This window comes from Bidens hawaiensis, unplaced genomic scaffold, assembly GCF_021521415.1.
Source record: "Bidens hawaiensis isolate Kalapana, Puna unplaced genomic scaffold, B.hawaiensis_p1.1 tig00029366_1, whole genome shotgun sequence".
Classification (NCBI taxonomy): Eukaryota; Viridiplantae; Streptophyta; class Magnoliopsida; order Asterales; family Asteraceae; genus Bidens; species Bidens hawaiensis.
Window position 1 is genome coordinate 5,021 of NW_027494866.1, and position 23,232 is coordinate 28,252.

The following is a 23,232-nucleotide window of genomic DNA, read 5'->3' on the forward strand; positions in this document are numbered from 1 at the left end:
TAGCCTGGCATTGTGCAATCTAAATCAAACAAAGTAAATAAAACCGAAACATGGTGAAAAAATAAAGAATGGGGAATCAAGGATGATAAAAACCCGTAATCTTCACTCGTGAACGTATAAATCTTCACCAGTTGTTCTTTTTCCTTCAAAACCACAACGAAACTCGAATAATAGCTCTCGTAAACTCCAATTTCATCTGGTGGTATCAGGGTATTTTCAGGTTAAGGTTAGGGATGTTTATATACTGAAAACAGGGCCCAACACTTAACAAAAACGAACTAAAAATCATCAGCAGATACCCTAGGCACCGCGCGGCCATGTAGTGCCCCCATGGTCGCGCGGCGCGGCGCATGGGGGTGGGTAGGCTGGTCAAACCGGCCTGGTCTGACCGGTTCCTTCCCGAAGCGTTCCGGATCCTCGTTTTGGCTATTTTTGACTCGTTTTTCGCTCTTTTCGATCACGATCAACTTCCGGAACCTACGAAACATAAAAGTGTTAGTAGTATACAAATCTCGACTAAAAAAGAAAAAAAAATTATTAAAATACTAAATAAAATATACATGGGAAACATAAATATTTAGCATTATATCAAATATCCCCATACTTATTTTTTTTTGTCCCTGAAAAAGTCTAATGCAGTTGGATCAGAATCGGAAAATACAATCTTAAAAACATATAGGTTAATTTAAAGCTCAGATTAACACAAAAACGGCGATCACCGATATTGTTGTCCACTTAAACCCATGCCTTAATCTTTACCGGGACAAATAATATCCGACAATAATATTACTCAGTGGTTCACAAAATTAAGACTCGCTTATTTTCAGCTTTTACCGGACCATACCACCCCAACTTGACTTAAACCTAAAAATTAGCAGATTTAAAACTTTTGTTGCTCAATTTTTTTTATGAATAGTTAAGACGATCAAGGGTATTGTTTATCCAACTAAGCTTAAGCATCAAAGTCTACCAAGCAGCCATTAGATATGATTAAGGTATTAATTAATTAGCTAGTGTTCCCCACAACATGACATACCCCCCTTATCAAGCAATACCCCCAAAACATCACCATAGATGAGCATGAAAAATTTCATCTGTAAAGTTTACATGTAGAGTGCCCCTTGTGGTCCATTTCTTAATGGTAATGAGACGCGAGCAAGGGGACCCCACATGGCTAACAGCGTGGATGATCAATTCAGTAGTGTATTTGTACTTTAAGTACGTAGTGATCATGGTTTATTGACTTATGTGGCAGAAAACTGTGGGTTTGCTCTTTTTAACTTTATTTAAATACTCACAACCCCATTTCAGAATTGCAAATACCCAGATGAATAGACTGCATATAGACCCATGGTCTCCGGACCCGAGGAATCCCATAAATACAAGATTTAAGGTTATAAAACCATACGACTGAAGTGTAAAACACTAAAATTAAGCAGTTTAAGATTTATATCACTAACTACATGGCATACTCTAACGTTAAACCTACCCAAGCATCATATGATAAAGTATTCAATTTTTTTTTAAAAATCATAATATTTTCACATTCACATTTCATACCAAGAATTGAGGCTTGAGTATGGTCCGACCTTTCATTACTTATCTTCCACGGACGAAATGCTTTACCCACAAAAGATTTAAGTTAAGTACGTTTTCTTTTATATTCTCATATTATTAGTAGTTTGAAAAACCAATTTCCAATAAGCATTATCATCTCCCACTTTCACCCAAAAGATTCAATGGACATTTTTAAAACATTTTTTGATTTTTATTATTATTATTATTATTATTATTATTATTATTATTATTATTATTATTATTATTATTATTTTTAAACGAAAATAAAAACAAAACTAGAATTAGTTTAAACACTTGTGTCCCATACCCACACTTAAATTTTTCATTGTCCTCAATGCAGGCACGGGAAACACGACTCGAAAAAATCAATAAACAAAAACTAAAATTATAAAAATAAAAGCAAAAACCTAAAAAAATAAAAACAAAGTACAATGGAAAAGACTTAGCTGGTAATATGCAAGACTGTCAATGTGCCAGTCTATTTCCATGGGTGCTCTCCTTACCGATCGCTCATCATGATTTAGCAACACATTCTCTCTTTCTGAACAAACACAGTCACTCCTCTCGACATACCTAACTGACATCAAACACAATATCTAGAAAATAAAGGTTACTTATAAGTCTTAAACAGTCACCAAATTCCAAACCCAACCAAATAGTCTAGAATAATATCAGTACAGAACAAATAAATATAAAAAACATAAAAAAAAAGAAAAATAAAACATCCTAGATAGATAAAAGATATGAACTCCCAAAGCTGGTGCGTCATCCCCACACTCAATCTTCATCCTCTTCTTCCTCCTCCTTCGAACTCTGCTCATACGTTCGATACGGCTCGGCATTATCAAACTCTGGATCATCTGGTACGAAAAACGGTGCCCTATAACCACAACCCGAACCACCCAGGGCAATCTAACCACTCAGGCCCGCAGCTTCCAGCTGTCAAAGGTAATCAGGCAAACCAATACTAAACCCAGTCATCAAATGCCTCAACGTGTCATCCTGCCTCAACTGATTTTCTCTCATAATCCGCCTCAAATCATCACACTGATCAGTCATGTATCCCTTCATCTGGTCAAACCCGGACTCCATCCGGTCATACAACAACTCTAAAGTAATCATCTATGGGCAAGGCTCTCTAACCGAAAACTGAACACCCAGTCTCTCAGATCTATGTAACCGCCTCTGATGTCGTGTGGGCAAACCGGCTCTCATAGCCGCAGCAGCCTCGGTATATGGTGGTGGATGAACTTGTGGACCCTCTTTAATATCTTCCCACGCTAACGGGTCACTAGTCTTCAAAATCCCCATCTTCCTCAAATCTTTTACTCTGATAAACTCTCTCGCGGGCCCCTTTCTCATATACTCCAGTTTAAACTTCAGAAACACACCCAAATTTCTAGCAATAACTGTGATATATGGGCCCATGTCAAGCTTTGACCTTTGCTTTGTTCCACCTCGTCTCGCATGATGAAAAGACCATGCCAAAATACTAGCATAATTAACCGTCACTTTTTCCACCATCGCCAACAAACAAAAAATATCAAACCAATTCACCTTATTATCACCCGAACCCCGACCAATAAGCGTGTTCACCAAAATCCGATTAATATAACGGAGCACCGGGTCTCGAATATCCAATTTAACCATACTACCCGAAAACTGAGAAATTGCAATTTTATTCCAAAACCTAGCCAATTGCGCCCTAGAAAAACTTACCGGATTATCTGTCGTGAAAGCACCCCGTATACTCGTCCTAAACGCCGGAAATTGAACCTCTGCAGTTGAGTAAAAACCACTCGCTACCCCAAACTCCAATATAGTTATCTCATACATCTATTTACCAAGAGCAAACAAAATCGCATCTGGTTGATCAAAATTACCGTCCTTGTATTGAAAAGTGCTTAAGAACTCCAACGTCACTTCATGGTATTGCGGTTCGTCAAGGCACAACATCGCCTTAAACTTCGAACCCAACAAAGCCTCCACACGCTCTCTTTGACCAATAGTATCCAACAAATTCCAATCGATAGTCTTGAAAGTGAGAAGATCCGAATTTGCAAGATTATCCATCCGAATATATTCCTGCGAATCTTCCTCAAATTGAAGTAACGAACTATCATGAATATTTTGATTTCTTCTCGTCTCAATCGGTTTATCTTGATATTCAATATGATGAGTTTTCGGCTTAACCGGAATCACCTCGGTCGGCCCGCCTCGTGGCTGCGAAGCCGGACCTCTTTTTCGCTTTCCCGCTTCTTTGGACATCCTACACACAATTAGACAAGCAAACAAATAATGGGTGTAAGTAAATAAACAAATAAAAATAAAATATTTTTGTATTTTTTAGAATTTTTTAAAAAAAACTGAAAATAAATAAAGATTGGAAATCCGGGTTACAAAATATTTCAAACCAAACTCGTCCGAATGGAAATTGAGTACGAACGACCGGTTTATTTTCTAATAAAGTTACCGGAAAACCAAAATTGAAAACTAACTTAGTTAGTTTGCAAAAACCCGAAAGAATACAACGACTCAATGTACACTACTTCCTTCTGGCACTTTAATTGTCCCAATTAAGCCCAAGTGCCTACAACCAGAACATTGAGTCGAAAATGAGCGGAAAACCAATATTTGGCAAAATATATAGTTAACAAAATCGTTTTCCATCTCGTTTGTAACCATGAAAAACATTATGTCCAACGCCCTAAACCAAACCCTAACACTAGATACACTTGGTTAAACCCAAAACGACCCAACCGCAACCGCGAAAACCGTCTTTCAAAAATTTCCAACCCAGCCAACCGCACCCAACAAACTGAAACAATCTACCAAACCATACCGACCTACACCCAAAAACTAACTCATACAACTAACTTTTAACCAAAACCGACAACTAAGTAACCAAAACAAAGTAAAACTATCACAAAAAATACTTAAAAACTACAAGAATACAAGAAATCATACCTTTGAATGACGTAAAACAAGGATGAAAGTTGCAAAAAGTAAGAACTCAAGTGTGTGAAAGTCAGAAGATTGGTGAAAAATGGGTTAAAATTAATGATGGGTTATGATAATGTGATGATAGTATGTTATTTTAAGGTTTAATTTGGTGAAAAATGGTGAAAAAATGGTAGATTTGGTGACGAATGAGGTTAGTGTTCGTGGGTTTTGGGTGAGGGAGAAAGGGGGTTTTGAAAATTGGGTGAAAAGTGAGTAATATGGTGTGAAAGTAAAAAATAATCTGATATGTGTATCCAAAGCCGCGCCGCGCTGCCCATATGATGCAAGTGGTCGCGGCGCGCGGCGCCTATGGCCGGCTTCGGGTCTCCGCGTTGCACAGAGGTGTTCAAATACCCCGCCGCGCGGCGCGACGGGCGTTTTTAACAGAAAGTTTTGAATTTGTTTCCCCTTTTTGCCTTAGAAAAATTTCAAGAAAATTACCTAAGTCTTTGTTATGCCCATTTTATGTCATTTTTACCCGTGAAACTTACCTGGCATCTCTTGAATTCTCGAAAAAATCCTTTCTCCATGATGTGATGGCTATGATTCCTTGATACGAATCGACGACGCAACAAAACTACAAAAACTAATGTTAGTGACTCGAAGAAAATAAAATAAAATAAAGTAAACTATACAAACTCTACACTTGAGTTTTCACTCAAGAACCCCTTTAATTATTAATTCGACGGGTCGAGGGGAGTTTCCTCCACCTCGATTGATTTCTCCGTCCCTCTAAGATAGTGCATTAAACGATGGCCATCACTTTCCACGAAGTTCCATTGTCTGGATTCTCTAGCTCCACCTCTCCGTACGGAAACACTTCCTTCACCAAATATGGTCCAGTCCACTTGGATCTCAATTTTCCTTCAAATAACTTCAAACGAGAGTTAAATAATAAAACTTTATCACCTTTCTTGAAGTCTTTACCTCCCTTTAAACGTCGAGCGTGCAACACTTTTGTCTTTTCCTTGATATTCAACGATCGAGAATATGCTGCATAACGAAGTTCCTCCAACTCATGAATTTGAAAATATCTCTTTCTTGTGGCCTTGGTAAGATCAACATTAACCGTCTTTAATGCCCAAAACTCGCGTGCTCTAACACAACGGGAAGATTACATGCTTTACCGTAAACTATCATAAACGGTGTAGCACCCAACGGTGTCTTGTACGCGGTTCTGAATACCCATTGCGCGTCATCCAATTTCTCCGACCCATATTTTTGACTTATTCCCACCGTTTTCTTCAAAATTCTCTTCACCCCAATATTAGCATTTTCAAATTGACCATTCGTTTGAGGATGGTAGGCGGTAGAGGTGCGATGACTAACTCCATAACGAGCTAATACCTTCTCACATCCTGAAAAACTTCTTCTTTTGTTGCGTAGTCATCCATTTCAACACAGGACCAGTAGATAAATAATTAGCAAAATAGGTGAACCATGACAAACCTTGCTTTTCAGCCGCAACAAAATCAATCGACTCATGCGGAAATCTATCTGCAATCTCTTCCTCACGAATCTCTTCTCTCTTCGGATCTTCTAAACGGGAAAGATGATCTGCCGCAACATTCGCCGTCCCCTTCTTGTCTTTGATTTCTATGTCAAACTCGGAAAGTAAAAGAATCCACCGTATAAGACGAGGCTTCGCGTCTTTCTTTTGAAACAGAAAATGCAAAGATGCATGATCGATAAAAACGGTGGTCTTTGAAAGCACAAGATAGGACCGGAACTTGTCAAATGCAAACACAACGGCTAAAATTTCCTTTTCGGTGGTGGTATAGTTCTCTTGGGCATCATTTAACGTCTTGCTTGCATAATAAACTGGGTGAAAATGTTTCTCACGCCTTTGCCCCAAAACCGCCCCAACTGCATAATCACTCGCATCATACATGAGCTCAAACGGCAAATTCCAATCCGGTGACACGAGAATAGGGGCACTCACGAGTTGTTCTTTTATAATCCTGAACGCCTTCAAACATTATTCATCGAACACAAAAGGGACATCTTTCTCTAGTAGTCAGGTCATCAGGCGGATAAGTTTTGAAAAATCATTAATAAACCGTTGGCAAAAGCCCGCATGACCAAGAAAACTCTATATAGCTTTAACATTTGTCGGTAGAGGAAGCGTACTAATTGTGTCAATCTTCACCCGATCCACCTCTATGCCATCTCTTGAAATTTTATGACCCAATACTATCCCTTCCGTCACCATAAAGTGACACTTTTCCCAATTCAACATCAACTTTGTCTCAATGCACCGTTTCAACATCCTCTTAAGATTACCCAAACAATTATCTAAAGAACTACTGTACACCGAAAAATCATTCATAAATACCTCCATGGACTTCTCTATCATATAATTGAAAATTGACATCATACAACGCTAAAAGCTAGCAGGAGCATTACACAACCCTAACGGCATGCGACGATACGCATATGTGCCATACGGACATGTAAAAGTCGTCTTCTCTTAGTCTTCCGGTGCGATTGGAATATGAAAATAACCTGAGAAACCATCAAGAAAACAATAAAATTGCTGACCTGCGAGAAGCTCCAACATTTGATCAATAAACGGCAACGGGAAATGGTCCTTCCGAGTGGCGTCATTCAGCCTTCGATAATTAATACACACACGCCAACCGGTGACCGTACGAGAAGGGATAAGTTCATTTTTTTCGTGCATAACAACTGTCATCCCCCCTTCTTTGGAACAACTTGGGTCGGACTTACCCATGGAGAATCCAAAATCGTCTAAATCATCCCGGCATCCATCAATTTAAGAACTTCTTTCTTGACAACCTCTTGCATATTTGGGTTAAGACGCCTTTGGGGTTGAACCACTGGTTTATACTCATCTTCCATTAAAATCTGATAGGTACAATAAGCGGGGCTAATACCTTGAATATCCGAAAGTCTCCATTCAATCGCCCCTTTATTCATCTTCAACACTTCAATCAACTTTGAATTTTCTTCCTCCGTCAACTTATAAGAAACAATAATGGGCAAATTCGAGCCCTCTTCAAGGTAAGCATACTCCAAATGTGACGGAAGAACCTTTAATTCCAACAGAGCGGGTTTTTTCTACATCTTTTTCACAATTTACCTCACTAACCTCCATAATCTCCGCCAAGCAAGAAACTTAATCCACATCCTCTTCCTCCAACTCTTCATCCACATCCATCCCAACTAGATCGGCTCCACAAATATAATCAAGACATGTAACAAAACCTGAAATAAAAGAGTTGAGAAAATAGACCGAATGTCATGGACCCCTTAAATCATCATTATCATCCGGGTGCTTCATCGACTTAGCAACATTATAAGTAACATTCTCATCACCGACCCGAAGAGTGATCCTCCCATCGTACACATCAATAAAAGCCTTTGCTGTTCTCGAAAATGGGCAACCAAGAATAACAGGAACCCTTTCATCGGCATCCATGTCAAGTACCACAAAATCCACATGGAACACAAACTTATCGACTTTCGCTAGCAAATTCTCAATAATACCTCTTGGATATTTAACCGAACGATCTGCCAATGACAACAACATACAAGTCGGTGTAAGCTCTCCTAACTCCAACTTCTCATACAACGAATATGGCATAAGATTAATACTAGCACCCAAATCCGCCAACTCTTGACTCATAATATCACTTTCGATCCTTTCTCATTTGTCCGTCCTTAAGTGTGTGTTTTCCTAGATGGGTAAGACGAGCAAACGAGAAACAGTGAGCGTAAGGAGGGCCGAACCTCCTGACCCTGGTGCGACAGGAAAGTTCTGGAATAACAGTGATGATGTTAATCAATCTTCGGATGATGAGTACTATGAATCTGGATCAAGAACTACAAGAAACATGAAGCTGGGCAAAAAATCAAGACAGAAACGACTCAGGGAGAGAAGTAGAGGGGCTGGTCACTATTGGAAGATTCATCGGGTATGGAGAATAGCCCAGCAAACACAAGATCAAGTAAGAAGGGTAAGGATTCAAGGAAACAAATATCTAAAAGTGGAAAAAGGGCGGATGGTGCTAAGGGTGCTACTAACCAAGAAGATAGGATGGGTGATCACAATATTAAGGTTGATGAAGTTTTTGACCCTAATGCTCAACCTGTTAACATGGACATCGAGGATGATAGCATGCATAAACAAGTAAGCCCTATTCCAATTAATGTTGTTTATCCTGACGAATTAAATGCACTGCATGAGAGTGTATTGAATGACTTGGGGGGTAATAATGGGGTTGTTAATGATCATGTTAACCCTAACATGTGTGGAATTAATAAAAACCCCATGGAGAACTTAAGCACGGGTGATTATGTTTTCTCCAACAATGATAAACTTGATGATCTTGGTGTTAATTCTGAAATGAACTCTCAAACACAAAGCCAAAGTGATACCCAGGATACCGGGGATAATTTGGGTGACACTGATATGTCATGCTCCAATTCTTCATCCCCAGTAACACAAAGCCAAGACTCTACCCTGGCTGATCCCCCCCTCCCCTATCTCCTACTCCTGATACCCCTCTTCATAATCACCAACATTACAAACCTTAAAACCTTTGCAACCAATTCCTCTAGAGAACTTCTATGGTAAACCCAAACAGCCTAAACCCTTTGAACCAAGCATTACTACCAAATCTAACCCCTTAGCCAAACCCCATACCACCCAGCCCTTAAACAAAGAGACCACACTGTCCCAAGACCCAAACACCACCCATAAAGACCTAACCCGTAGCCCTAACAGCAAAAGGGGCCTAGACACCATTGCCAAGGAAAACTCTTCTTGCAACCCTTTCTTGCTCCTGGTTGAAAAGGAATTCATGGATAGTTTGCCATCAAAAAAGAAGGTGTTCACCACCCGATATTTTGAGGTTAATAAAAATAAAGAGATAGAGAAAGAGAAGGAGAAAGAGGAGGAAAATAGCAAGAAAAAAAAAAGAAATCTATCTAAGAAGTCCATGATCCAAGGGAGGAAGTGAATGAGACTCCCCCGTTAAAATTCATTGATAAACTAGCCCAATATACTGAATTTAAGCAGGGAGAGACACCTCGAACTGATAACAGTAAGCCAAAGAAAAAACCAAAAAAGAAATTTCATCAAGAATTTTTTGATATAAGGGAGAAAGCCATGGATAATGGTTCTATTTCTGAAGCTCAAAAAACCAGCACTCGGTTACTGCTGGACCGTCTGAATGAAAAGCCAAGGTTCAAATCTTCAGGTCAGGTGTTGGAATTTACTTCAAAGGGGGATTCTAATAAGCAGGCGAGGGATAATGAGAGTTTGGGATTTGACGAGGATGAAAGTATGGATGAGATGAAGGAGAGAATCAACATGGGGAAAAAAAGAAACCTATGCTGAGAAGTTAACTAACAAGAAGAGAGTAGAATTCAAAGATAAAATAAAATTTTACCCACCCGTTAAATTACCCAATGGCCAAATAGGGATCATGGTTGAGCCAAAAGTCATTATCAAAGCAAAGGAAACATTTAAGAACCACCTGTTTGGGTATTTTGTAGGTGCTGACCCTACTTTGGCGTTTGCTAAATTCCATATTTTCAAAATGTGGAAGGTACATGGGATTGAAAACATCACACACAATGGGTCAGGTATCTTTCTTTTTAAGTTTGCTAATGACAAGGGTATGAAGGAGGTTATAGAACTGGGGTCGTGGATTGTAGGATATCTACCTCTTTGTTTGCAAAAGTGGGATGTGGGTATAAATATGACTAGAGACGTGCCTAAAACTATGCCTGTGTGGATAATTACTAAGAACATACCATTGGAACTATGGAATACATAAAATATTTGTAGGGCAGCTAGTTGTATTGGGAATCCCCTAACATTTGACAAGGTCACGAAAGATAAGTGTGCTAATCAACACAAGGTGGGAGGGTTTGCAAGAGTACTTGTTGAAGTGGGAACGGGTTGCTCTTTCCAAGAAAAAACAACCACATGCTACCCAAATGAAGGAATAATGCCGGGAAAGATGATTGAGCTAAAAGTTGAATACCAACACAAACCTAGGATTTGTGACTTTTGTAAGGTTTTTGGGGATACTATTGATAAGTGTACTAAGAGGCCTAAAAGTGATGAAGAGATGAAAAAATATCATGAAGCTCAAGTTAAACGATATAAGCAGCGGGGTAACCAAAATGACAGGTCTCGCGAGAATGTTCATCAAAGTAATGTGGATGATGAGGGGTATACTAGGGTGTGTTAGTACACGGTTTTGCGTCTCGAGTCTTTGTAATTATCGTTTTGTATTTATCGTTTAATTTAATGTAAAAGATATTATTAATTAAGCTAGTTCGTTAGAGGAAGCGTCTAGTTCGTTAAGGATGTTTAACGAACTAGACCATAAGTTAAGTTACCTCCTGATTCGTTAAGGATGTTTAACGAATCAGGGGATGGTTCGTTAAGTTTGTTTATATAATGTATTGTAACGAAGTGGGAGGATAATTCGTTACGGAATGTGTAACGAACTAGACCCATCTTCATATATATAGAGGTTCATCCTCTGCCTAATTTAGGTATTAAGATAACATATTGAAACTCTGTCAAGATTTCCTCTCAAGCTTCATATAATTAATCACTCCATAATATACATACACATATCTATACATCTAATACTAATATATATATATATATACAACATATAATTACTAAGAGCAACATTGAACTAGATCCTTAATTGTTATTAGATCTTAGATCTGAATTAGATCCGAGTGTTCACAAGTGGTATCAGAACTTTCGACGTTGGATTGCTCTCGATTTGGTTGTTAATTCGTTAATAAAGGACTGTTAATTGTTAATTTGGTATTAGTTTGTGTTCGGTTTGAGTTTGATAAAATTCAGAGTGAGTTTGATCGGATATGGATTGAATTGGATTGGATCTGTGTTTGTTAAGGTATCGAGAAGGTGTTGTGATTTGGAATTGGAAATTGGAGTGGTTTTGTATTGAAGTTGGTTTGGATCTGGATTTAGCCAAAGCAGAGGTTTATTATTGGTTAAATTGGAATTGTGTTAAGGTTAATTGGTTTACAATATGGTTAGATCTGGATTCACGATGATGTTCCGAGTAATTTAATAAGTACTTTGGACAATTTGGTGTAGTGTTGAGTTGGTATTACAGATTTGGGATTCGTTTTGGTGTTCTTATTTTTTCCAGAAATCTGGAAATTTATGTTGAAGATTTGAAGATCTCCATCTGTGTTTGAAGATTCGTTAAATCCTCAACTAATTCGTTAGTGTAGTTCGCTAATTCATGATCCAATTCGTTACATATTCTTATTCGTGTCATCCAATTTGTGAGACACGTGTCCAATTCGTTAACTTTAAATCTAACAACCTTTTGCCACGTGGCAATAGTTGTCAGAGTTTGTTATAACCGTTTTAACAAACTGATTCGCTATAGTTGATTCGTTATCAACTTTAGCTAATTCGTTATTCTGTTTCGCCACCTTATTCGTTAAGCTTCACTTAGTGATTCATTACCTTAATTCGTCACTTTGAATACAGATTTGTTAATCTAATTCGTTAGCCTATTTTGTTCGTTGACTCTGTTCGTGGATATTTTTCCAGATTCGTTAATACTATTTCTGGTTCGTTACTGTCAAGTCGTTCTCTTGATTCGTTAAAGTTACTGTTCACACATCGTTAACTATATTTTCAAGATTAACCCTTGAAGTTTAAGTGTCTTATTACTTAGCAAGATGGCTGGTATGTACGCATTAGCTTCCCAAAATATGCTTATGCAACAAATGTTACAATTGGACTCGAAGATTGGATCTCATTCCAAGTGTCCTATATTGATGAAATTTATTGACTTTGCTAAATGGAAACCTCGTTTCCGTGCTCATTTGGGTTCTGTGCACCCTAATTGTTCTTATTGTTTGGATGAAGTGTATATTGTTCCCATGATCGGAGATGAGACAATTGGATTTACTCCTAAAGCTATCTCACAGTATTGTCAAGAAGAAAAGAAAGCTTTGGATATTGAAACGAAAGCATACTCAAAACTTATAATGGCATTACCTGAAAACATATTTCACCAAGTTGGTAGCATCAAAATTTGTGCTTCGTTGTTTCAACACATTCGTATGAGAATTATGGGTGACACTGCTGAAAGCAAGAAAGAGATGTTAAAGTTTCAATTTAGAAATTTTAATTTGCTTAAGGTTGAAGCTGTTGCTCGCGCTCAAGCAAATAAGATGACATCCTTCAAATTTGTATCTAAAGTTCAAGGTGATATTATTTTGTGGCTCTCCGATCCTGATTCGAATGTTTGTATTGTTAAATGGGAGAAAGGCATCCAATATTATAAAAAGATTACCGATGTTCTCTCATTACCGTGTTGGGATGTTTGTAGCCTCGCGTGTCGACCCTTCATGAACCGTGGGGGAGTTCGACATGCAGATTGGTTTCATCAACATATGTTGTTCGAGGTCAACCATGGGTTCAAGTTTTTCAAGCCACGGGTTCCAACTCGTAAGCGTATCGATGAAATTGATCCAAGGACGGGTTGGAGGAAATTGGTTCTTAAGGTAAAGCCGCCAAAGACTATGAAGCGTGTGCCGGTGAAGACGTTGAATCAACATATGTATTTATCTTTCAACCGCTAGTACTACGACAACCGAACTGGCGAGGCCGTTATTGTGTTGGGTAAAGGCTTAAAGACCGAGCTGATAAAGATCATTAATCCGATGTGGCTCGTGAACTTGACAAAGACCGACAATGACGTGATATTCAAGAATAAGATATTATTTGAGCGTCGTGAAGACTATGACCGGGTAATGCAGTTTCAACGCGTTGTTCGAGTGTGTCATGAACATGGTATTCACAGCTGCAAAGATTGGCAGAGCAAACGCTTCAAGTAAATAAAAGACAAAGAGCTCAAGATGAGGGGGTGTTTGTTAGTACACGGTTTTCCGTCTCGAGTCTTTGTAATTATCGTTTTGTATTTATCGTTTAATCTAATGTAAAAGATATTGTTAATTAAGCTAGTTCGTTAGAGGAACCGTCTAGTTTGTTAAGGATGTTTAACGAACTAGACCATAAGTTAAGTTACCTCCTGATTCGTTAAGGATGTTTAACGAATCAGGGAATGGTTCGTTAAGTAAGTTATTTTATGTATTGTAACGAAGTGGGAGGCTAGTTCGTTATGGAATGTGAAACGAACTAGACCCATCTTCCTATATATAGAGGTTCATCCTCTGCTTAATTTAAGTTTTGAGATAACGTATTGAAACTCTGTCCAGATTTCCTCTCAAGCTTCATCTAATTAATCATTCCATAATATACATACACATATCTATACATCTAATACTAATATATATATATACAACATATAATTACTAAGAGCAACAATGAACTAGATCCTTAAGTGTTATTAGATCTTAGATCTGAGTTAGATCCGAGTGTTAAAGCCAAGTATAATGGTCCACGTGGAGCTTCAGGCTCGAATCAAGGGGGGACAACCAAATTTCCAAAGGGGTAATGTTGGGAATTGTAGAATGAATGGGACAAGATTCAATGGGAATGGGAACAATGAAAGCAATCACACGAAAAGAGATTCAAACACAGCCTTTGGTAACAACAGATTCAGTAGAGTAAACCAAAATACCAATGAGAAATCAAACCCAAACCATTATGAGAAAGAGGCCCAAGATATGAAGAAAAAAGGTGATGAAGCAGATCGGGTTAAAGAACAGGTGGAAGGAACGAGGGGTAACAAACCACAACAAATGAACCATCCTAGAGAGCATACCAAAAGGAAACCCGGTGAGAGTAAATTCATTGAAACAGAAAACCGCTTTTTTCTACTGGATGAAGATGATATGGAATCAATGGAGGAGCCAGTCACTGATACTAACGAGAAGAAAAACCAAGAGAATACAAAGTGGGAGGATAAACAGCATAGTCTATGGGGAAAACACTACTCGGATCATCTTAATGCCGAAAAAAAGGGTTGAGATTTGGAATATATCACCAAGAATACCATTCCTCCGAAGAGGGTTTACTTGGGCTGGCCAATCTTGTTACGAAACTACATTAAATACATGTGTGACAATGGTAAGTTCAAGGAAGGTTTGAGGGTTACTGAATTTGATGATGATGCTCTGGTTTTAGATGATATTTTAGATGGGGTTTTAGAAGGAAGAGTGAGTGATGATGAAGTGGAAGAAATATATGACGAAGGAAGAGCTATGAAAGAGAATGGAACCTTTGAGAGGGATGTTTAGTCTGAAAATGATGGAACTGTTGTTTTCATGAAGAATGATACCATCCCAAGTGGGAATCTTGACACAGACACGGTTATGGTGGGGGATGATGTCACTGAAAGGGTACATATCTAAAACCTTTCCTTTGATTTTTAACCTTTGTTTTCTTATGGAGTTAAAATTTGCAACTTGGAACATTAGAGGGTTTGTGAATAAGAATAAACAAGACCTTGTTAAAGAGTTGATTGCTCTACAGAGATTTAAATGTCTGTTGTATCTTTGAATCACACGCTACTAGCAAGAACTTAAGAGAGATTTGTGGGAAGGTGTTTCGGAATTGGGAATGGGATTCTAATGTAAGTCACTGCTCAAACTGGGTGCGAATAATAATTGGGTGGGATCCAAGAGTGGTGGAGCTTATGGTTATTCATCAAACTGATCAGGTGATACATTGCTTGATAAAACCCCAAAGTGGCCAGCAACAATTCTATAGCTCGTTTGTGTATGGCCATGTCAAAGCACCTAGAAGAAGGCCGCTATGGAATGAGCTCAAAGGGTTCCAAAGCACCATATCTAATGAACCTTGGATGGTAATGGGAGATTTTAATGTTATCATGCACCCTTTGGAAAGATCCCAGGACTCCTCTCAATTCACCGGGGGCATGGACGACCTGATTGAATGTTGCAGTGAATCGGATGTGAATGATATCAAGAGCAAGGGTCACCATCTAACTTGAAACAAATCGTCGGGTAAGGAACATGGGTTGAGAAAAAAGTTGGATAGAGCTATGGCAAATAGTGCGTTTCTTGATAAACTACCACAAGCAATTGCCTCTTTCTTGCCCCCTAACTTCGGATCATACCCCTATCCTAATATCTTTCCCTAGCATCAAAAAGAAGTGGAAACCTCAAAGCTTCAAGTTTATGAATTTCCTTACTAGAAAGGAGGGTTTTAGGGAAATTGTTCAACTGGGCTGGCAGAAGAAGGTCCAAGGGTACTCTATGTTCCAGGTTGTAAACAAGCTTAAAGACTTGAAGGGCCCTATCAGGAAGCTAAGAAAAGAGAAAGGCAACTTGTGCAAGAAAATTGAGAATATCAAGAAAGAGTTGGGGCGAGTGCAAAGGGAAGCCAAGGCTGACAAGGGTAGTGTTGAGTTTCAAGAGGAGGAATATACCTAATTGGAAGCCTTAAAACAAACGTTAATTGATGAGGAACTTATCCTAAAACAAAGGGCTAAAGTCAAGTGGCTAAATGAGGGGGATTAAAACTCTAGATACTTCCATGCTTCGGTTAAATCAATGTTTAATAAAGGCCAGATAACCTCTCTTTCTGGGAATGATGGCACATACTACCAAGGGGATGAAATCAATGAGCAGTTTGTCAAGTTCTATATGGAACTCCTGGGAACAAAGGTGCAAACTACACCCATTAGTGACCCGGGGTCATTGTTTACAAACAATTTGGACCCCGAGATGGCTGGCAATATGGTTAGAGAAGTGACTAATGAAGAAATAAAGAGGGCTATGTTTGATATTGAGAATGATAAAGCCCCTAGACCAGACGGGTATACGTTCAAATTCTTTAAATCTACATGGGATATTGAGGGGACTGAGGTGTGTAATGCCATCAAAGAATTCTTTGCCAATGGAAAACTTCTTACATAAGTCAATGTTGCGGTAGTCTACTTGGTTCCTAAGAAGACGGATCCCAAATCAGTGGGTGACATTAGGCCTATAGCATGTTGCAATGTGATCTACAAGTGTATCACCCAGATCATATGTGAAAGAATGAAAATATGGTTGGGGACCGTTGTGGATGAATGTCAAAGTGCCTTTATTCCTGGGAGAATGATATGCGATTATATCCTCTTGACCCAAGAGCTGGTGAGAAACTATCAACAGAAACGGGGGGAAAGAAAGGTGGCCTTAAAGATTGATCTCCAAAATTCTTATGACTCGGTAGATCATGATTTTATAAGGCAATGCCTAGTGAATTTTGGTTTCCATGGCAAAATGATTCAATGGATCATGACATGTATTTCTACTGCCCACTATTCCATCAAGATAAATGGTGAGACACATGGCTATTTCCAGGGATTGCGGGGTCTAAGGCAGGTAGACCCTATGTCCCCATACTTGTTTACCCTTGTGATGGAAGTGCTAAACCTCATTCTCAAGCGAAATATCAGTCGTGAACAAAGCTTCAAGTACCATTGGAGATGCTCTAAGATGAAGATCACACACCTTTGCTTCGCTGATGACCTCTTGGTTTTCACACATGCTAACCCTCAATTGGTTATGGTCATAAAACATGCTCTAGAGGAATTTAAGTTGTGGTCGAGGCTAATACCAAATCTAAGCAAAAGCACAATGTATTTTGGTAATGTGCCAACCAGGGTCCAAGAAGAAATAAAGACCATGCTACCCTTCTGAGTGGGGCAACTCCCAGTACGTTACCTAGGGGTCCCATTGCTTTCTAAGAGATTATACTCTAAGGATTGTAAACACCTCATTGATAAAGTTAAAGCTAGGATTGGAGACTGGAAAAACAAGTTTTTAACGTTTGCTGGAAGACTCCAATTAATCAACTAAGTGCTAGCTTCGTTACAAGTCTATTGGGCCTCGGTTTTCACACTTCCGGATAACATAATCAATGAGATTGAGGGTTTGATGAGGAGTTTCCTATGGAACCAGTCTGAACATGCTAAAGGTAAAGTTAGGGTCAGTTGGAATGAGGTTTTCAAACCAAAATGCCAAGGAGGATTGGGAATCAAGTCACTAAAGGAGAGGAACACATCCCTTATGGCCAAACACATATGGAATATTATAAACCAGAAAGATTCTATTTGGTTAAGATGGATTAATATTCACAAGTTAAAGGGGGAGAAATTTGGGGACATTAGAGCTATGGACGGATCAAGTTGAAGTTGGAGAAATATCTTGAAGAATTGGGCTGCCATAAGACCACATTGCTGGATGACGTTAGGGGATGGTATACAAACCTCGGTCTGGTTTGATATGTCGCACCCCTTAAGCCCTCTAGGAGAAATTGCCACCAAGAGAGAGATTCATAGGGCAGGGCTGCATTTAAGTACTAAGGTTGGGGAGATTGTCCAAGGAGGAATGTGGATGTGGCCGGAAGAATGGAGGGATAAATTTGATTGCCTTTATGACTTTGAGCCACCAATGCTTGAGGAAGGGAAACAAGACAAGATTGAATGGAAAGAGAAGGATGGACGGATTGTTGACTTCTCAACGAGCCAAGTATACATTGATATTTGTGGTATGACACCAGAAGTGAGATGGACTAACACGATTTGGTTCACACAAAACATCCCCAGACATGCCTTTATCCTTTGGCATGCTGTGAGAGAAAGACTCCTAACTCAAGATCGGTTGTGGAGATGGGAAAGGAATAAGGAGGAGCCCAAGTGTGCTTTTTGCATGAATTAGTCGGACAGTCATAATAATCATCTATTCTTTAACTGTGAGTTCCCAAACAGAATCCGGAGTGAAATCAAGAAGCTTGTGGGCATAGGGAACCCGCCTACGACCTGGTCTAAGTGTGTTCAACACCTAAGCACACTTCCTAAAAATCCATCTATAAAAGCATCATCTGGAGGTTAGTCTTGGGAGCTACGGTTTACTTTATTTGGCAAGAGAGGAACTTGAGGCTCTTCCAGAATAAGAGGAGAAAATGGGAAGAGGTACTTGGATTGATCAAAGAGGAGGATAAGCTAAGACTCTGGGGACTAAGAATTAGTGACTCTTACGGATGCTATTAAAGAAGAAGGCCAAAATAATCAAAGAGAATCAATGTCAACACGACTAAAGAGTGTTAAGTGGAAGGACCTTGAAGGCCAAACTTGTATATTATGTATCCTTTCTATTATTAATAATACTTGTATAGTTGGTTGGGGGAAATGGGTTCCTTGCAAAAGAGGGAATGGGTTGGGTAAAAAGTGTTTGGAAAACAAGTATAACAAAGCTAGTAAGGTGTTGGGTCAAGAAATGGAAAGCATATATGTTTTATTGCAGGATAGGTGTAAAAGCATGAGCAAAAGGAGGCTACATAACAATTGGGAGTTTATGGCTGACCAGGTAAGACATGTAATCCTTTGGGTAGGGGTGTTTTGGGAATTTATAGAAATAAGGTGGACAAATAAGCGTGCTTGGGGTAGTAATTTGCCTTAATTGGCTCCTTTCATATATGTCTCACACCAAAAAATGTTATAGTTTTTTATTTTATAATCTGTTGGCCCCTGCCAAAAACTTTGAGGTTGGGGTTAACTCTGCGAGGAATGCTGGTGGTTTAGGGTATGAAAAGCCTGGAGGTAGGCTTTCAAACCAAGGAGTTAAGGCTGGACCCCAATGTTGTGCTTAGGACTTTCAAACTTGATTACCAAATATATTTTTCTGTTCTAGCACATGCCAACATTGGGAAACCCGTTTGTACTATTGATATTGAGTCTTGCTTAGCCATCCTTTTGTGTCAATGTATTGAGTCTTCAAGTTCACTTGAACTGAAGAGATCCACTTGGATCTGGGGGGCTGGGATGTCATGGGAACCAGGAGAAATAAGGGGACTTAAAAGACTATGGGTAGTGATCTTACTTATTATCCATAACCTTAGAACTCACATATTTTTTGGTTGTTTTTTAACTCCTTTTTTAGGAAATTTGAACCCACTTTTAATTTTTGTGATCACCTGTTCCGGTACATTAACCCGGGTGATTGCTTCTGCGTTATATGATTGGTGGTTAGGATAGAAAGGGTTCGGGGGAACCAACATGCCAAGGTGGTATGGAAGGACCACATCATGGCGACTAGGACATTTGCTTCCACCCCAAATATTGTTTCTATTTTTCTAGCACTTGACCATGTTGTGAAAACCGTATTTAGGAATAAAGACCTTTCTATTTTTTACATCTTTGTGTCAGTTGAGTCAACCTCACTTGAGGTGGGTGGTCTGACTTATGGGTTTGGGATGTTTATTGTTGGAAGAGGAAGTTGTATGATTATGACAGGTGACTCGAAGAGGACTGATCAGGTGGGGTTTTGGTTCAAATGTACAAGAACAAGGTTGTTAAAGTCTAACTCAAAGTGTGGGAACAAAAAGACAAGCTGGATTGGTCATGTGGGATACCGGGAAACAATAATAGGTGGGCTGGGCGGCATTTGGGAAGGCCAATGTGTTGGGTTTGGTGAGGTCCAGACGATCTGGGCTTGCTAAAAGGAAATACGACAACGAAGCTGGGCCATAGCCAGTCCGATCATGAACTGGGTCTGGGAAGAAAAAGGTAATTGGGTACAAAGGATTGTGAGTATAAGAAGTGGGCTAAGGAAAGGAAAAGGAAAGGGGTCAAGGCTGGGATACAATTGGGCAAGCAAGTTGATATGGGCCAAAGCTAGAATGAAGTGGGTCTCGTGCAATGAAGACCGTCTCAATCCAAAGGTTGGGCTGGATAAAATATACGACGACACAACAAATGGGCTGGACATCGGGATTGGAACGTGGCTGGAATTAATATAAGGGCCGATTGGGATAACCTTATCACGATAGAATGGGCCGAACAAAGGAATTAACAAAGTGGGAAAGAATGAGTATGGAAATAGAAGTGGGTTGGACAGCAAATGGGCCCACAATTTCCGTAGCTATCACCTAAAGATGGGCCAGAAGGCAAAGGCTAGCACTACTTGGTTATTTTATTTATATCGTTTATATTTTGTTTGGTCATGTTATGTAACTACCATGGACATCACATAATTAGTTAGTAGTTTATTTTTTGCGGGACTTAGAGTTTTCTAGTTGCGGGCATGTCCTTTACTAGCTCTAGGAACCCTTTTCCTTTTGTATTATATTATGTTTAATGTTAATTTTACCAAAGGCACTGCCCTTTTACCAAAAAGTCATATCACTTCCGAACATACACGGGATGGTAAACACACCCGGATCCGACAACTTTTCCGGGACCCGATTTAATACTACCGCCGAACAATCCCCGCTAAGTGGAACAAACGAAACCTCTTCCAACCGATCTTTTCTCTTGAGTAAATCTTTTAAAAACTCCGCATACTTTGACATATGTTAGAGAGCTTCAATAAACGGAAGATTGATCTTCAATTGCCGGAACATATCTAGAAAATGCACGTATTCCCTCGTGTACTTTTGAAGCTTGAGACGAGCGGGGTACGGAACATGGGCAAGATCAATAACGGGTGGTGGCCGGAACTCAACCGGGTTTTTCTCAACTTGTGGCTCAATAATTGGTGTTTTACCTTGTGACTTACCCGGAGCCTCCATCTCACTCTCTTCATCTACTAATTCCTCTTCCTCAACTTCAACCCTTTCTTCAACAACCTCAGGACCCAAAACCCTTCCACTACGAGTAGTAATGGCTTTTAATTGAGCGGCGGATTCGGTTGAGTAGTACCAAAAAACTGTCCATGAGGCCTTCGTCAAGATGACGAGAAATATTGCCCACGGACCTTTGAATGTCAAGTAATGATGATTGTTGATTTTTGAAGAGTCAGTCGTGTTCGGCAAACTTTTTCTGTGTGGCTTGATCTCTCTCCAAGATTTGCTTCATCATATCCTCTAGACGTCCCAATCCACCATTCGAATCCTGCACATTATTTTGAACATTATTACCATTATTACTATTATTATTGAATTACTAACATTTTCCTTGATTATAAGAATTTTGAAAGCCAAATGGGGCGCCCGCCGGACGCCAGTTAGAGTTGTTCTGATTTGGTTTCTTGTAGGTGCTCCAATTCTGATTATTGTTGTTGTGATTGTTGGGAAAGTTGTTCTGACCAGCAACGAAACTAAGCTCTTGATTCATCAACGGGCACTCCAAAGTACCATGTCCACCCCTACAAAACTCACACTTGTCCACCTTCGTCTTAAGTTCCTTCACCTCTCTAGTTAACAATTCCAAAGCAGCAGCCACACTAGTATCCAGATTAACCTTGTGTACACCTCGAGAAGGTGAGGATGTACTGCTAACGGGAGTGGAATTCCCGCGATGTGGCTCTTTGGTATAGTCTAAATGAGCAAAGCTTTTAAACATCTTGTTGCATTCGGTGCCATTCTTCGTTGCCATTAGATTTCCTCCTGCAGCCGTGTCGAAACGAACTTGGGTTTCGTAGTTCAGCCCATTGTAAAATTTCTCCATGAGAGCCCATGGTGTGAGACCATTATGTGAGCAACGAGACAGCAGGTTCTGAAAACTCTCCCAAGCATGACAAAATTTTTCGCCCGGTTCCATGTGAAAAGAATGAATTTGATCGCGAAGAATAGCCGCTTTAGCAGGTGGGAAGTATTTTTTGATAAAAGCTGAGCGCAGTGCTTCCCAAGTAGTGAACGTTCCAGGTAGCTGAGTGTCAAGCCAAAGAACTGCTTTTCCTGCAAGTGAAAACGGAAAAAGATGTAAGAAAATAGCATCTTCAGTAGCACCTTGTAAATTAAAAAGTTTTAAAACGCGGTAAAGCCGGTTAATGTGTGCCGGTGCATCCTCGTCATCACGCCCATGAAACTGATTAGTTTGAACGAGATTGTTCATGACGTATGACGGAATCTGCCACGAGTTGGGATTGTCGATCTCGGGTATGATGATGCATGATTGATTTCCGGTTTAGCCATCGAAGACTTGAGCAGCAACTGTTCTTTCGTCGGTCATTTGAACTTCTGGTTGACTTTTCGGACTTTCTGGTGGTGAACTCTGTGGTGACGACTTTGGTGTAGATGCACCTTTTGACGGTTGTTTCTCTGCTGACGAACTCGCCTCGGAATTCAATAGAGAAAACATAAGATTCTGTAGCGGTGGTCCTTCCGAACGAATATGTGGCATATACCTGAAAAACGCAACACACCAAGTAAGTAGACAAAAAATAAAAACTGAAACAAAAATAAACTAAAATTTAATTAGACTCCTACGACTCAAACGAAAATAAAACAAAGAGCACGTTTGTAGCAAGTAAGTCTAACCAAAGCTAATAACGCAATCGCCAAAAGTCCCGGGCAACGACACCAAAAACTTGATGTGCTAAAAGTAGTCAAATAAAAATACGCTAAAACTAGACACTAAATAATACTCTAGACTCTTAAACTTAACTAAAACTACTAACCGGCAAGTGTACTGGTCAACTCTAGTGCAGCTAAGTAAGTCCGGATATCGAACCCACGAGGCTCTTTAAATTACGAAACTAGCAAATTAGACTCGACTAAAAGACACGACTATTTAATAATATTGTTTAAGGGGGGTGTGGTTTAAACTAAATAATAATAAACTATAAAGTAACCCTAACTAGTTAAATAATAATAAAACATAATGATTACTTTAACCTAATTAATTATTATATTATTAAACTTAACCCTAATTAAATAAAATATAATAAAGTATTAAAACACTTAGATTA

General features: G+C 39.3%; 1 protein-coding gene across 1 annotated transcript; it reads right to left on the reverse strand.

The window, feature by feature from the left end:
• Nucleotides 1–7,720: 7,720 nt before the first annotated feature.
• On the reverse strand, nucleotides 7,721–8,230 carry LOC143578850 (uncharacterized). Its single transcript, XM_077062318.1, has 2 exons — nucleotides 7,852–8,230; nucleotides 7,721–7,809 (listed from the first exon to the last, which is right to left on the reverse strand). Exons 1-2 carry the CDS (start codon nucleotides 8,228–8,230, stop codon nucleotides 7,721–7,723), a joined length of 468 nt encoding a protein of 155 aa, XP_076918433.1.
• Between the last annotated feature and the right edge of the window lie 15,002 nt (nucleotides 8,231–23,232).